A 17,642-nucleotide genomic window follows, 5' to 3' on the forward strand; every position below is an offset into this window, starting at 1 on the left:
TTCGACGTAAAAAATTCACATGTGAAGTTCTGTGCACAAAAAATGTTCTGTTGGTATGGGACACTCCCACATGACTGCTGACTCATGTACGATAACGAGAAGTTATTGTTTGTGCCTGATGCCGGCACACGTGGCTGTGGGAATGTAGAAGCACTGTCCTGTCGAGCCGGTATGTTCAGAAACTGTGTCAAACTATTGTGAATACAAGGTGGATAATTGGAAAACGATGCCGAAGCATCCGTTGGAAAACCTAGTTGGCAAGTGTGCGGTGTAGTGGGTGGCAAGCAATCCATTGTGTGCTGCTTGACGGAACAAAAGTTTGTTATAGCATTTGGGAATAAATTCGGGGTCACCAGTATGGGTTTCATGTTGCAGGATTGCTGGATCCAATGATGTACACTGTACAACTTGTAATACACACTATTTTACACATTTTGTTGATTCTGGTACACACGCGTTTAGTGTATCGCGTGCAACCACAGACTGCTCACAAAGAGCTTGAAAGACAAAGATGTTATATGTGACTTGGTCGGTAGTCGCCACAACTGCAATGAGCAATGTAATCATGTTGACATTGTGTTCCATGTGAACACATCCCCATTTGGCATCATGTGATGTGATGTGACATGGTGCGGCATAAAAAGTGAACTGACTCAAAACTCCAAATGAAAGAGATACTAGTCACAAAGATAATTATTGATCTACAACATATTTATTGTGGAATGATCTGACAAACACATATCGTACATCAACTCAGTATATGGTATTACCATATGCACTCTGTTAATACTGACCACAAACTTCACATATGTATGTTTTGCTAACATCTATCAAAATACAACACAGAAATTTTTCTTGTCAGGATATCATTATTGAACAAACAGTGCAAGATGCCAATGTAAAAGAAAAAAAAAAAAAAAGGATGGAAAAGATTTATCACATGAGAAAAAATAACAGGCATTCAATGCTGGTCATTATTTACTAAAAAGACAGAGACAGCAAGAGAGAGAGAGAGAGAGAGAGAGAGAGAGAGAGAGAGAGAGAGAGAGAGAGAGAGAGAGAGAGAGAGAGTCTGACAAATATACAAATTAATATTAAAATTGGCATTAACATAATGTAAAAATACCGCTTGCAAAAAATTTTACTTTCACAGCTCCTGCAGAAGATGTCAACTTGTAAATGAAGAAACCCAGGCCTTCCCCGAACGTGAACCCACAAATCCATGGTAATTATTTTCCAATGTGTGTGGCATACAAGTCAATAATCTGATAGTGAAGTAAGAAAAACAAGAAATTTCTAAAACAGTTCAGGAAAAAAACAGCTTCTAGTCAGAATACCTTAAGCATATTCACATTCAATAACAAGCAGGAATGTCAGGCCTAGGTACAAATGGTTACATTGCCTTGTACACACCAGTCATTATATCTAAGTCCCATAAGGAAATCACTCTTCCAAATGATCATAAACTTCAGTAGCAGTTACCTGACCACCTGCTTATGAAACCTATGAATATTAATTAATGAATTTTTGAGTTCAGCCAAGTTATATGTGGATATATATCAGAATTCTGTGTGAGTAAGTAACCAAGGGGAATGGGTACTGAAACTGGTTTTGTAACCAAAACCATTACCATTATATTCTAATCAGAATCATTACAACTACCATAAACAATTTCCTTTCACATTTATAATTCTCTATTGTCCTTCTGTGCACGAAAGTCCATTTTCACAAATGAGGAACAAAGTTTACAAGGTTTTAGAACTTTCTTCTTTCATTATTTTAAAACTATGTAGCCTAATGTGGCTGAACTGGCATTATCTCAAAGGAACATGATGATTATGAAGATTAAATGAACAGGTCCTATTTTAATACCTGAAAAATTTATAGAAAAAGTAATTTTCAAAATGAAAAAATCATGAGATATTATTTTAGGTTGTCAATTGTTTAATGTGTGATCATAAGATGGTGTCCAGAATAGTAGGTATTTCTGATTGTTCAATGAAGACAGTTCACCTAGTGCAAGGACACCTTTAACTTAGTGAACAAAACACACCACTTACACATGGTGGTTAAGAGTGTTTTCCTGCATCACACAGATATACAATGTATGTGCTAGCAATATAATCCAAGGAATATTTATGGATCAGGAGAAGTGGAAGACAAAATGTAACTTTGTAATGCTATTGTCTGCATTAAATGTAAAAATAAATGGCACTCAAATGTTTTCCCATGATCAATATTAAATACAGAACTGTTGGTCTTGGCCAATGGTGCTGGAAGATGTGTATTACAAAATATACACAAACAAGCTCTCACTTTTCTTTCAAAAAAAGTGAGTGACATAAGCAGATTACTTAAGGTGCACAACTGTTGAGCTGATTCAAAATTTATGCAGCAGGATTTTTCTTCATCAGCTCTATGTCTGCCTCCATCATATCCTTAACAAGTTCCTATAAAACAAAATACATTTATTAATCATAATGACACTGATTTATATTTAAATGTAGTTGTGTATGGCATACATTTTCCTAAAAACGAGGAAACTTTGTTTATGCAGCAATCCAACCATTTTTAGCACATTGTACTATGTATAGAAGAAACTGGATACAGCAAAGCAACACAGCTAAGTCAATACATTGGTTTATTTTGTCCTAGTGGATAAAACCTATACATCACATAGAATAATGTACACAGCATTTAAGTGCACAGAATTACTTTTACTTCTCACGGCACTAAATACACATTTGTCAACAATAAAGGATACCTACACACCAAGAAACAAAGAGAGAGAACTGTGTACCAAAAGCAACATCAGTTATGCCCACATAGCCCCTTTCCCCAACAATGTGGAGCACCTTGAATGTACAGGAATTGAAACTTAATTTGCCGGCCAGCTTTTGTGCAGACTGCTGGCTGCAATGTTGCTGCAGATGTTGGCTGGGTGATGTTATAGCTTGCTAGCTGATGGAGTGTATGATAGCTGCAGATGGAGTGGGTGGTAACTGCAAGTGAGGACATCAGAGTTGTCTCCTGGAGTCGTGAGGTTTGAAGCATTGGTGTGATGTCTGGTAAGTATGACGGTACACAATCCACATTGGTTTGACTCACTCAATAAGAGACCCCTGTAACATTGCCATTCTACAAGATCTCCATGGTGTGGCCTCCTAGCCATATTATCAGAAAGGGGCTGGTGTACAATTGCTGGAGTTACGATCTGATGAGATCGGTGCATAGTATGACACGAATACAGTCGTCCAAAGCTTTGAGGATGAAAACAGGGTGTTCGCCTAGCAAGAACAGGCAGTCATTGGATCTTGACTACATAGTCTCAGAGCTGTTCCACCACCTGAGACAGTTCTGCTGGGGATGGCATTGGTATAAGTGCGAGACAGTGTGCCAGAATCCGTAGCAGTTCTAAATACACCATTTCTGCTAACGATGCTCTGATGTTAGCTTGTATGCCACGTAAAGACTAAAAGGACCAAGGGAAGGGCCTCCGTCCATTTCTCATGGTGGTACATGAGAGCTGACTTTAGGGACAGATGCCACCTGTCTGCATCCTGTTGCTGGCAGATAGTAGCTTTTCATATGATATTGGGAACTGCACAATTTGGGAAAGTCTAAAAACAAAACACATGCGTCGAACTGTACCAAGTGGTCCAGCACTTGTTGCTTGACCATCTCGGAAAAAATTGATATTCGCTGGGTGAATTCCTTTATGTTTGGTGGATTCGAAACTATTTTTAAAGAATTTTTATTGGTTATCATTTCGAAATAGTGGCCGTTTTTGTTTCAGGCCACAAGCATTCTTTTGAATTTACAAGCATCTATGGTTTTTGACTTATTTGGAAATGGGTTGCCCTAGACTTTCAAAGAAGAAGCAGTTCATTCAGCATACAATGGACTATAAATTAAAACTATGATCACCTATCTGAATGTATTCCTTAATACATTTTAAGTGGCTCAATGTTGTTGGTTCCAAATCAAAAAAACTCAATTTTTGAATAGTATTTTTCCAAAGAAGGAATAATTGCTCAGCCTTAATATTTTTCATGCTATTACACTACACAGTCCCCCCATGAACCATGGACCTTGCCGTTGGTGGGGAGGCTTGCGTGCCTCAACGATACAGATAGCCGTACCGTAGGTGCAACCACAACGGAGGGGTATCTGTTGAGAGGCCAGACAAACGTGTGGTTCCTGAAGAGGGGCAGCAGCCTTTTCAGTAGTTGCAGGGGCAACAGTCTGTATGATTGACTGATCTGGGCTTGTAACATCAACCAAAACAGCCTTGCTGTTGTGGTACTGTGAACAGCTGAAAACAAGGGGAAACTACAGCCATAATTTTTCCCGAGGGCATGCAGCTTCACTGTATGGTTAAATGATGATGGCGTCCTCTTGGGTAAAATAGTCCCCCATTCAGATCTCCGGGCGCGGACTACTCAAGAGGACATCGTTATCAGGAGAAAGAAAACTGGCATTCTACGGATTGGAGCATGGAATGTCAGATCCTTTAATCGGGCAGGTAGGTTAGAAAATTTAAAAAGGGAAATGGATAGGTTAAAATTAGATATAGTGGGAATTTGTGAAGTTCAGTGGCAGGAGGAACAAGACTTCTGGTCAGGTGAATACAGGGTTATAAATACAAAATCAAATAGGGGTAATGCAGGAGTAGGTTTAATAATGAATAAAAAAATAGGAGTGCAGGTAAGCTACTACAAACAGCATAGTGAACGTATTATTGTGGCCAAGATAGACACAAAGCCCACGCCTACTACAGTAGTACAAGTTTATATGCAAACTAGCTCTGAAGATGACGAAGAAATTGAAGAAATGTATGATGAGATAAAAGAAATTATTCAGGTAGTGAAGGCAGACGAAAATTTAATAGTCATGGGTGACTGGAATCCGAGAGTAGGAAAAGGGAGAGAAGGAAACATAGTAGGTGAATATGGATTGGGACTAAGAAATGAAAGAGGAAGCCGTCTGTTAGAATTTTGCACAGAGCATATCTTAATCATAGCTAACACTTGGTTCAAGAATCATAAAAGAAGGTTGTATACATGGAAGAATCCAGGAGATACTAAAAGGTATCAGATAGATTATATAATGGTAAGACAGAGATTTAGGAACCAGGTTTTAAATTGTAGGACATTTCCAGGGGCAGATGTGGACTCTGACCACAATCTATTGGTTATGAACTGTAGATTAAAACTGAAGAAATTGCAAAAAGGTGGGAATTTAAGGAGATGGGACCTGACTAAACCAGAGGTTGTACAGAGTTTCAGGGAGAGCATAAGGGAACAATTGACAGGAATGGGGGAAAGAAATACAGTAGAAGACGAATGGGTAGCTCTGAGGGATGAAGTAGTGAAGGCAGCAGAGATTCAAGCAGGTAAAAAGACGAGGGCTAGTAGAAACCCTTGGGTAACAGAAGAAATATTGAATTTAATTGATGAAAGGAGAAAATATAAAAATGCGGTAAATGAAGCAGGCAAAAAGGAACACAAACGTCTCAAAAATGAGATCGACAGGAAGTGCAAAATGGCTAAGCAGGCATGGCTGGAGGACAAATGTAAGGATGTGGAGGTTTATCTCACTAGGGGTAAGATAGATACAGCCTACAGGAAAATTAAAGAGACCTTTGGAGAAAAGAGAGCCACTTGTATGAATATCAAGAGCTTAGACGAAAACCCAGTTCTAAGCAAAGAGGGGAAAGCAGAAAGGTGGAAGGAGTATATAGAGGGTCTATACAAGGGCGATGTACTTGAGGACAATATTATGGAAATGGAAGAGGATGTAGATGAAGATGAAATGGGAGATACGATACTGCGTGAAGAGTTTAACAGAGCACTGAAAGACCTGAGTCTAAACAAAACCCCGGGAGTAGACAGCATTCCATTAGAACTACTGACGGCCTTGGGAGAGCCAGTCCTGACAAAACTCTACCATCTCGTGAGCAAGATGTATGAGACAGGCAAAATACCCTCAGACTTCAAGAAGAATATAATAATTCCAATCCCAAAGAAAGCAGGTGTTGACAGATGTGAAAATTACCGAACTATCAGTTTAATAAGTCACAGCTGCAAAATACTAACACGAATTATTTACAGACGAATGGAAAAAACTGGTAGAAGCCGACCTCGGGGAAGATCAGTTTGGATTCCATAGAAATGTTGGAACACGTGAGGCAATACTGACCTTACGACTTATCTTAGAAGAAAGATTAAGGAAAGGCAAACCTATATTTCTAGCATTTGTAGACTTAGAGAAAGCTTTTGACAATGTTGACTGTAATACTCTCTTTCAAATTCTAAAGGTGGCAGGGGTAAAATACAGGGAGCGAAAGGCTATTTACAATTTGTACAGAAACCAGATGGCAGTTATAAGAGTCGAGGGGCATGAAAGGGAAGCAGTGGTTGGGAAGGGAGTGACACAGGGTTGTAGCCTCTCCCCCATGTTATTCAATTTGTATATTGAGCAAGCAGTAAAGGAAACAAAAGAAAAATTTGGAGTAGGTATTACAATCCAGGAAGAAGAAATAAAAACTTTGAGGTTCGCCGATGACATTGTAATTCTGTCAGAGACAGCAAAGGACTTGGAAGAGCAGTTGAATGGAATGGACAGTGTCTTGAAAGGAGGATATAAGATGAACATCAACAAAAGCAAAACAAGGATAATGGAATGTAGTCGAATTAAGTCGGGTGATGCTGAGGGAATTAGATTAGGAAATGAGACACTTAAAGTAGTAAAGGAGTTTTGCTATTTGGGGAGCAAAATAACTGATGATGGTCGAAGTAGAGAGGATATAAAATGTAGACTGGCAATGGCAAAGAAAGTGTTTCTGAAGAAGAGAAATTTGTTAACATCGAGTATAGATTTAAGTGTCGGGAAGTCGTTTCTGAAAGTATTTGTATGGAGTGTAGCCATGTATGGAAGTGAAACATGGACAATAAATAGTTTGGACAAGAAGAGAATAGAAGCTTTCTAAATGTGGTGCTACAGAAGAATGTTGAAGATTAGGTGGGTAGATCACGTAACTAATGAGGAGGTATTAAATAGGATTGGGGAGAAGAGACGTTTGTGGCACAACTTGACTAGAAGAAGGGATTGGTTGGTAGGACATGTCCTGAGGCATCAAGGGATCACAAATTTAGCATTGGAGGGCAGCGTGGAGGGTAAAAATCGTAGAGGGAGACCAAGAGATGAATACACTAAGCAGATTCTGAAGGTACTGGGAGATGAAGGAGCTTGCACAGGATAGATTGGCATGGAGAGCTACATCAAACCAGTCTCACGACTGAAGACCACCACAACAACAACAACAACAACAACAACAACACATTACATAGTATAGTTACTTTTTATAGCTTATCAATGATGAGAAGCTTATACTTGAAAAACACACTATTTTAAAAAACAGATTTTTTTTAATTTTTTCATTCTTTGGCCTGCAATATCTTTGTCAAGGGACCACACAAAAATCCAAAAATTATGCACTTAATAGACTTCAGTATAAATTAATAGACTTTAGTGTAAGTTTCAACTTTGAGATTCAATGGGAAGTTACAAAAAAAATTACAAATATGAGTCAAAAATACATTTCTTAATGTCTGCAATATCTGGACTAATGGATAAAGTGTATCAGCAACATAATTTAAAGATATCTGTGAGCACCTCTTTTTAAAGTGAGCCATCGTGTTATATTACCTTGTTCTCACCTTATTTGATTTTACTACGTTGTTCAGTACATTTTTAACAAGTATCAGAACTTGATCCTTTTCAACTTTTTTTAAACAAGATCCTTGCCCAGTGGGTGGTAAAATGTAACATGCATATCTTGATTTTGACAATCAATATTATCAACTTTGGTGATCCAGCAATGTTCACCACAATTACAAGCTACTATGTCTATATTTTGAAGTGTCATTGGTACAAGTTTTTCACATTTAAGAAGTTCATTATCGAGGGATGCTGATATGAACTTACACTTGAGCAAGTTGTGTGACTGAGGTATAAAACAATGAACACATTGGGTTCCTTTAATCTAAAGATAAGTGTTGAATTTTTCCTCCACGACATTGATGTACAGTTGTTGCCTTTCCCCACATTTTATAACAACATAGGTAATCCCTTTCACCTGTTCTTGAACATTTCTTGAGTTGTCAAGATGTGATTCTCATAGGTCCACTGCAAATAAGCTTTTGTGACAGCTCACTTTGTTGTACTCCCAATGCTATCACATCCATTCTCCCCATGGCACGATGCAACAAAGCGCCATTCTGCATTATGTCCATGGTCTTCCTTCGAAAGGAGATGTGAATAATTTTTTTTTTTTTTTTTTTTTTTTTTTTTTTATATTGGTTTGCAACACCATCAGAAGAGTACATCAGTTTGTGGAAGGATGGTGCTGTTTTATGTAGTTTGTTAATTGCTGCTGAAAAGTGTGCACAGCTATTCAAGGTAGCCACTTATGACAAAAAATCTGTGACACTCTAGTTTAGCTTGATCTTTATAACAGAACACAAATGGATGAAATGTGGCCTGTTTGTCTACCCAGTAGTGCCCCTGTACTTCATCTTGAACATAAAAGGAATGGTTTTCAGAAAAGTCGGCAAGAATTAAGCATTCATCACCTGCTAAGGTTTGCTTTTTGTCTTTCAGAAATTTACCCTGAGCTTTGGCAAAATAATGAGGCATTTCAGGTTTTCAAGGTTAGCTACCAGCACTTCAAAAACTACTTCTCATGGCTTTGTAATTGTCACCGTTTCCATTCTATATTGTCACATATCAAATCGTCGTCTTCTGATTTTTCAAGCATGCCAAGTAAAGCTTGTTTGCCTGGACAGTCTTGACATTTTCCCATGATCAAACAATTGGAGCTGTTGATATCGCAAACTTTAATGTCCACAACGTATTTATAGTCAACTCCTAAGACTGACCCCATCTATCATCAACTGTATGATGATTGTCTATTTAAAGGACTAAACTAGTGGGTCATCAGTCCCTCGTTATCATGAGAGAAACATGTCAAAAGTGAAAGAAAGGGTGACTTGGCTGCTCAAACTATATAAGCAAATCAAACAGTTTAAAAGGGCATGGCAGTAGTTGTACCACAATAGGTAAAAGAAAAGAGATAACCCAGGCAGCATCTTGCATAAAGGGGAGGGGAGGGGGGCGGGGCTAAAGGCACAACAGAGTAAGGGGGAAAGAAAGTAATCTGTGGTCACTTGGTGGGTACATGCCACAGGAGAGGGAGGGAGTGGAGGGAGGGAGGCTCTCACCCCACAACCACTCTGGAATTAGAAGAGTAGTATAGGTAAAAGAAAATCCACTCTCCTCAGGAAATGCAACACTGGTTATGGCTGTCACATCATCTGCAAGCATCTGAGGTAGTGTGGTAGGAAAGCCAAGAGTGTACCGCGGATTGGCCAGCAGGGCACACTCAACAACAATATGTGCTATCATCAGTGGACTATCACAGCTGCAGTGAAGAGTCTCATGTGGCCAATGCATAGTCAGCACAACACAATGGCATCTTTTGGAGACACCTGGAAAGACGTGTGTCACACTTTAGTGGACCCTTTAATTGCTCTCAACTTGTTATGGGCCATAGTAGCCTGCCATTCCAATTCTCGGATCCTCAAAATATGCACCAAAGTTGTAATTTTAAGTCTGGGCCAGGTATCCCAATGTCAAGTTGACCTCCCGTAATTGTCTCTCTAACCTGGAATGCCTATGTGGCTCATTGTCCACATGCAGGTCACAGTTTTTCCAGAGCTGTAGAGTTCAGCTGTAGGTCCTGTATGTTTGCAGCTACAAGATTTTTAAGATAGCACAGGGTTATGGATTTTAAGCAACTCACTGAATCGCTACAGGTCAGAAAGTTCGTCATGGTCTAAGAGTTGACATACTGCAAAGCCTGAGAGATGGCAACCAACTCTACAGTGTATAAATTGCAGGCACCCAGCATAGTGTGCTTCTCATGTCCCCTAGCATGTGCAAAGACATAACTGACCCCGTCGTTGACTTTCGATCCATCTGTGTACATGCGTACCAAATTAGAATAATTGTGGTAGATTGAAAGAAACAAGTGTCAGAAGTATAGGACCAGCATCCCTCTTGGGGCCACAAAAGAAGTCCATCTGTATCACAGGACAGGGGATGTCAAGAGGGATCTCTAGGAACACAGGCTAACAGAGGCTGTTGGAGGTCCTTCAGTAGAATATAGAGTCGGATCCCAGCTGGTCATCCCAGTTTTGGACAATTCACAAACAGTCTGAACTGCTGGTTGTAAAACAGAATTGATTGACATGGGTGGGTAGGCATCTGACAGATTGCGACTGCAGAACTTGCCAGAAGCTGCTGTCATCTAACTGATCAGGAGCTGTCAACAGGACTCGTACGGAAAGCCCCAGTTGCCAACTGCATGCCAGGGTTGTGAACAGAGTCCAACAGATTCAGTACGGATGGTGCTGCCAACTCATAGTCTACACATCCATAGTCCAAGTGGGATAAAATCAGGGCTGTACAAAATCTCAGAAGAACTGTGCAGTATGCGTCACATGAGGAGTAACTAAGAAAACTGGGAGCATTCAGCTCCTTTATGCGAGTTAGCTGCCTTGAGCTGGCAGATATGCAGCAGCCAAGATAGTTTGTGGTCAAATAAAATATCTAAGAGCTTGAAAGTTTCAACAACTTCAAGTAACTGGTCATCTAGATAAATTTCTGTGTGTAGGTGCACAGTCCACAGTCAACAAAAAATGCATAACTCTTGATTTTGCAGGGGAAAATTGATAGCTGTGATTCAGGGCCCAGTCCCGGATTCTCCAGACAGCTCCCTGAAGCAGGCATTCAGTGGTGTGCAGTGATGCAGAGGCGTAGTACAGGCAAAGGTCATCCACATACAGTAATGGAGAGGCTTTGGGGCCCATTGCATTTACGATACCACTGATGGCGATAGTGAATAGCATTACACTCAGAACCAATTGCTGAGGGACTCCCGTTTCCTTTAAATAATGGTTGCTTAAAGCTGAACCTATCCAGATCTGAAAAAACTGGGGAGATATGGAAACTCTGGATAACAATGGGTGAACTGCACTGGAAACCCGACTGGTGCAGTGTACTGTATGCCTTCTGTGGGTCAAAGAACACAGCAATCAGGTGTTGGCGATGCACAGAAGCATTGTGCACTGCAGGTTCCAAAAAAACCAGGTATCTGGTTGGTTGGTTGGTTGGAAAAAACTACGCGGTCATCAGTCCCTCCGACCTCAGATTAACTAAAACCGGTAAAATCCCACATTAAAAGAGGGAGCTACAACATCCATAAAATGATAACTATTGACAGGGAAGGAAGGAAAAGGACAGAAGATGAGGTGAGGGAAAGAAAGTGACTAATGATAGGGGCATGAAGGAAGAAGCACAGGAAACGAGAGATGCTCAGGACATAACAGACCCCAAGAGGAAAGGAGTGGGAAGGCCAGGGTGAACCACCAAGCCCAGTTAAAGCCAATCCAGTCGGGGTGAAGGGGGGCAGCATGAACACCTGCCATCCCCTCCACTCGCCGATAAGGTGGAAGGCCCCTCCCTTCAATAAAGCGATAAAAACCCCCATCACAAATAAAATGTAAAACGAGATCTGCCACTGAGGCATCATCAGCCAACACCAGGAGTAGCAATTCTGGAAAGCTAAAAGTCCATCGTAAGGTGGCTAAGTTGGGGCAGTCCAATAAGATGTGAGCCACAGTCAACATCAATCCACAACAGCAAGGGGGATCCTCACGACGGAGGGGATAACCGTGGGTCAAAAAAGTATGGCCGATGTGGAGCCAGCAGAGGACAACATAAGCCTTACGAGAGACCCGTAAGGAGGACTGCCATGGAGTTGTAATACCTTTAATTGCCCTGAGCTCGTTCGGCAAAGAAAGAGTGCTCCATTCTGCATCCCGAAGGCCCAAAACCTGATGACGTAATGCCGAGCGAAGGTCTATCTCTGGAATGCCAATAGCAAGAGATGGCCTGTTAGTAGCTAATTTAGCCAGTCAATTGGCAAGTTCGTTGCCATGAATCCCAACATGGCCCGGGGTCCAAATGAAAACCACCAAGCATCCACGTTGAGAGAGAAGAGAAAGGGAGGCCTGGATAGCGATGACTAACGGGTGGCGAGGGAAGCACTGGCCGATAGCGTGCAAACTGCTCAATGAGTCACTACAGATAGTGAAGGATAGTCCTGAGCAGGAGCGGATATGGTCCTGTGCGTGCAAGATGGCTACCAATTCTGCAATAAAAGCACTACAGCCATCTGGCAAGGAGCAAAGTTCTGTGCATCGCACATAGGTGTAAGCAACACCAGTGCGGCCATCAACCATGGAGCCACCAGTATAGATCACTTCTGAACCCTGAAAGGAACTGAGGAGACAGGAGAACTGGTGGCGAAGAGCCATCGGAGGGACAGAATCCTTTGAATCGATTGAGAGATTAAGACAGAGTTGCGGCTGAGAGACGCACCATGGAGGGGTGTGTGTGTGAGCGAGGAAGAGGGGTGGTAAAGGCAATTGCTGGAGCTCAGAAAAGAGCGACTGAATGCAGACAGCCATGGTAAGCCCACATCATGGCCGCCGCTGTGGCAGGGTGATCTCCGTGTCTGGATAAAGGAGACCATAATTAGGGTGCTTTGGGCTGCAGCGAATGCGGAGCGCATAAGATATCAGCTGTTGCTGGCACAAAACTCACAGTGGCGGAATCCAAACCCCTGCGAGAAAGTTAAGTAGGGGGCTAGTCCAGAAGGCACCAGTCGCAAGTCACACCCCTCAGTGGTGGATCGGGTCTAGTATCTGCAGTGTCGAAGGTGATGCAGAACCACAGACAGGACTTCCATAGTCGAAACGAGACTAGACCTGCGCTTGATACAATCGCAGGAGAACATAGTGGTCTGCACCCCAGGCGGTATTGCACAGACACCGCAGAACAATGAGATGGGACCAGCAAGTCCTCTTCAGCCGGCAAAGATGTGGGAGCCATGTCAACCGGGCATCAAAGACCAGACCCAAGAAGCGATGGGTGACCACCACCGCGAGGAGCTGGCCATCGAGGAACAGTTCCAGATAGGGATGGACTGTATAGCGATGGCAGAAATGCATGACCCAAGTCTTGACGCTGAAAACTGAAAGCCATGGGAGAGACTCCATGAGTGGGCCCGACAGATTGCCTCCTGTAGACGACATTCTGCAGCGCCCATTACAGAGGAGGCGAGGTAGATACAAAAATCATCAGCATACAAAGAAGGGGACACTGTCGGCCCAACAGCTGTCACTAGACCATTAATGGCTATGAGAAAGAGAGGGACACTCAGCACGGAACCCTGTGGAACCCCATTTTCTTGCCAATGGGGAGAGCTGTAGGAGGAGCCAACCTGGACCCGAAAAGAGCAACAAGAAAGAAAATTACAGATAAAAACGAGCAGAGCACCACAAAGGCCCAATTCGTGGAGGGTCGTGAGGATGTGGTGGCACCAGGTGGTGTCACAGGCTTTATGTAGATCAAAGAAGACTGCAAGGAGATGTTGCCGATGGGCAAAAGCCGACCGGATAGCAGACTCTAGGTGTACCAAGTTATCCATCATAGAGCGGCCACAGCGAAAACCACTTTGATTCGATGACAAAAGGTCGCAGCATTCAAGGATCCAAAACAGCCGCCGACTCATCATGCGTTCAAGGAGCTTGCAGAGGGTGTTAGTAAGTCTAATTGGACGGTAGCTATCCAACTGAAGAGGCGGCTTCCATGGCTTCAACACCGGAACAACAAGGCTTTCCTGCCACTGGGCAGGAAATACACCCTCAACCCACAGACAGTTGAAGAAGGTCAATATATGATGGTGGCCAGCCACCAATAAGCGTTGGAGCATTTGATTATGTATCCGATCCAGTCCAGGAGCTGTGTCAGGACAAAGGGCGAGGGTGCTGGCAAATTCCCACTCGCTAAATGGGGCATTATATGGTTCTGAGCACCGAGAAACACTCTTTCAGGAGAAGAAACGTGGGTGGATGCTGAGCCGATGCCGAAGCGTGAGCAAAGTGTTGAGAAAGATTTTCTGGCACAAAGTCCAGATTGGTAATGACAACACCATTCACAGAAATTCCTGCAACCCCGGTGGGAGGACGGTGGCCAAAAATTCGCCGGAGTTTCGCCCTGACTTGTGAAGAGGGGGTGTGGTGTCCTATGGCAGCTACATATCGTTCCCAGCAAATCCGTTTCTGAAATTTGATTAGGTAGCGGGTTCAGGCGCGGAGTCGCTTAAAGACCAGAAGAAGAGCAGTAGAAGGGTGCCGCCTGAAGTGTTGAAGAGCACGGTGGCAGTCTTTTATGACCGCAGCAATTTCCAGAGTCCACCAAGGGACCATCTTCCGGCAGGGGCAACCTGAAGAAGAAGAAGAAGAAGAAGAAGAAGGGATTGCTGAAACAGCTGCTGAAAGGATGGAGGCAGTCAAGGTCTGAGTAGATTTATCAACACTGTCATGTGGCTATACAGGGGGAATGGGAGCAGCGGAGAAGGCACCCCAATCAGCCTTAGATAGGGCCCACCTGGGAAGGTGACGGAGCGAGAGACACTGAAGGAAGGTCAAAACAATCAGGTAATGGTCGCTGTCCGATAAGTCATCATGGACACCCCATTCAATGGAGGGAAGAAGGCCGGATTGCAGATGGAGAGGTCAGTGGTTGAGAAAGTGCCGTGCGCCACACTAAAGTGTGTGGGAGCACCTGTGTTTAGTAAACAAAGGTCAAGCCCTGCCAGAACAGCTTCAACTGTCCTGCCCAGGGCAGTAGTCATATGACTACCCCAAAGAAGGTTCTGAGCATTAAAGCCCCTAATAACAGGAAGGGATTAGTTGAAGAAGGGTGGTGAGGGCATGGGATGTGGGCAGCTTGTCAGGTGGGAGGTAAAGATTACAGACTGTGACTGGAGTGGCCAGATGGACATTGAAAGCAATGGCTTCCAGAGTGGTATGGAGGTTAACCCATTTACTAACAATATCCTTGCGGACCATGGTGCAAACACCACCAGAAGCCCGCAAGGGGCCAATTCTGTTCAGACAGGAAGCGTGGAACCCACGAAGGGTCGGTGAGTAAGAATTGACAAAATGGGTCTCCTGGAGCGCAATACAAGCGGCAGAGTAGAAGGAAAGAAGAGGCTGCAACTCCGGAACGTGACGCAAATATCAAATACAATTCCACTGGAGGATTCTCAAGCCGGAGTCCAAAGTGGAAGTGATTGTACCAGAGTCAGTCATGCCACCGAGTCACTATCCGTCACCGATAAGGATGGGGTAATATCCATATAGGTGGGGTCAGACACCATTGGTTCATTGACTGTAGGAGAGGAAGGCCGCACCTCAGGGGGTACCACAGAGGCCTTGCCCTTGTTTCTGCTTCTTCTCTTGGGAAGGAAGAGAAGGGCAGACTTCAGCGAGGGCAGGCATGGAATTACACCAGGCATCTTGGCGCCCACCAGCCACGGATCACACTGCCGATGTAGAGCAGTAGATCGTCTTTCAGGGGGGTGCTGGGAAGAGGAGTCCTGGGAGGGAGCTCCAGTACCGGTGGCTGCCGAACGAGGGGAGCACTTCTCCGGTGCAGGAGGGGGAGCAGCACCAGAAGGGGTGGGTATGGGTACTGAGGGGGAGGGGGAGTGGGAGAGGGTGGTGGGGGAGGGGGGTGGGAAGAGCGGGGGAGGAGGAGGAGGCTGAAGGCATGGGGTGAATGGGGTGGGGCTGGGAAGAGGAGGGGGTAGGAGGGGCAATGGACATAATTGAAGCAAAAGTAGAGGTCACAGACACGGGATGGAGCCGGTCATATTTTTTACGAGCCTCAGTGTAGGTGACTAATGAGGAGGTATTGAATAGGATTGGGGAGTAGGGAAGTTTGTGGCACAACTTGACTAGAAGAAGGGATCGGTTGGTAGGACATGTTTTGAGGCATCAAGGGATCACAAATTTAGCATTGGAGGGCAGCGTGGAGGGTAAAAATCGTAGAGGGAGACCAAGAGATCAATACACTAAGCAGATTCAGAAGGATGTAGGTTGCAGTGGGTACTGGGAGATGAAGAAGTTGCACAGGATAGAGTAGCATGGAGAGCTGCATCAAACCAGTCTCAGGACTGAAGACCACAACAACAACAACAAGTGTAGGTGAGCCGATCTAAGGTTCTGTACTCTTGGCTTCTTCTGCCTTTCACAAACACTGGGCATGTAGGCGAGTGTGGAGAATGCTGTCCATTACAATTTACACACATTGGTGGGGGAGCACAGGCACTCCCCTCATGGAGGGGTGCCCACAGTTGCCACAGAAGGGATCAGTGGTGCAGCGGGAAGACATTTGTCCAAACCTTAAGCATTTAAAACATCTCATCGGTGGTGGAATATAAGGTTTTACATCACACCGCTACACCATCACCTTGACCTTCTCAGGGAGGACATCCCCCTTGAAGGCCAGGATAAAGGCACCTGTAGCGATGCGATTGTTTGGAGGGCCTCGCTGCACATAGCACGGAGCTCCTCGTCAGTATGCAGAACAAGATCTCGGTGGAAAATAATGCCCTGCACTGAGTTCAAAGATTGGTGGGGCATGACAGAGATTGGGACGTCACTGAGATTGTTACACGCACGCAGGGCATCAGATTGGGCAGCACAAGATGTCTTGATGAGCAATGCACCAGACCGCATTTTACTCATCGATTCAACTTCGCCATACTTATCTTCAATTGTCTCCACGAAAAACAAAGGCTCAGTCATGGGAAAACTACCGCCATCCGTCCTGGTACAAACCAGGTACCAAGGGAAAGATTTCAACCTAAGCCGGCGAGTTTACCCCTCCTCCCAGGGGGTGGCCAGGGAGGGAAAGCCGAAGGATCAGAAGGAGTGTCACGTCTGCTACCACTCTTAGAGACGGCCACAGAATGGCCAGGATGGTAAAGCTTTTGTCACTTCACGTGCAAGGCATCCGCCCTAGTACCACCCACTATGATCAGGGGCTCGCCCCGTGGGCACCACCCAGTCACAGCGAGGGCCGTCTGGCACAGCGTCCATTGCCAGGACTTCTGGTGCCCCAAAACAATGAGCATCGACTCCTGGGCATACATGAGGCGTTAACAGCTCAGGTACTAGCAGAGTGATCCCTGTGGTTTTAGGGGGCTCAGCCAAGTGGGTACTAAACAGCCCCACCATACGGACTGGCAACCGTGCTGGTGACCAAGCAGGAGGGGGGGGGGGGGGGGGGGGGGGCAGGGTGCAAAGGGAAGGGGAGGGGAGGGGTAGAGGAACCTGCACCATGGAAGCTGGGTAGGGAGATCATCCGCAAATGGCTCACACTGAACGGAAAATTTTTGGAAATGGAGGTCAAACCCCAAGGGGACCACAAATGCCGAAAAGGAGATGGAAACAGCAAACTAAACAATAGCACAAACCAAAAAAAGCCAGGAGGATAGCCAGGTGGACATAAAGAAGTCCACTAAGAGGGAAAAGTGGGGGCAGGGACAAAGGAGCAAGGAGAGGGAGGAAGAGGAACAGGGATGGGATGGTAACGCAGCCTTCAAACAAAGGAAAGGAGACTGCAATAGCTCAGGGCCCCGTGCACACCACACACATACC

At 44.2% G+C, this 17,642-nt stretch overlaps 1 protein-coding gene across 3 annotated transcripts in view; it reads right to left on the bottom strand.

Annotated features, from left to right (window-relative positions):
• Window positions 1-725: 725 nt before the first annotated feature.
• The window catches only part of LOC124798077 (GDP-mannose 4,6 dehydratase), a 77,809-nt gene continuing 60,892 nt past the window's right edge, over window positions 726-17,642 (bottom strand). For all 3 annotated transcript variants that reach the window (XM_047261333.1, XM_047261327.1, XM_047261320.1), the window contains one exon: window positions 726-2,450. In XM_047261333.1, the coding sequence (XP_047117289.1) occupies window positions 2,388-2,450 (63 nt within the window). In that variant the 3' untranslated portion in view covers window positions 726-2,387. The remainder of the gene's footprint in view (window positions 2,451-17,642) is intronic.

Source organism: Schistocerca piceifrons, chromosome 1, assembly GCF_021461385.2.
Source record: "Schistocerca piceifrons isolate TAMUIC-IGC-003096 chromosome 1, iqSchPice1.1, whole genome shotgun sequence".
NCBI classification, from domain to species: Eukaryota; Metazoa; Arthropoda; class Insecta; order Orthoptera; family Acrididae; genus Schistocerca; species Schistocerca piceifrons.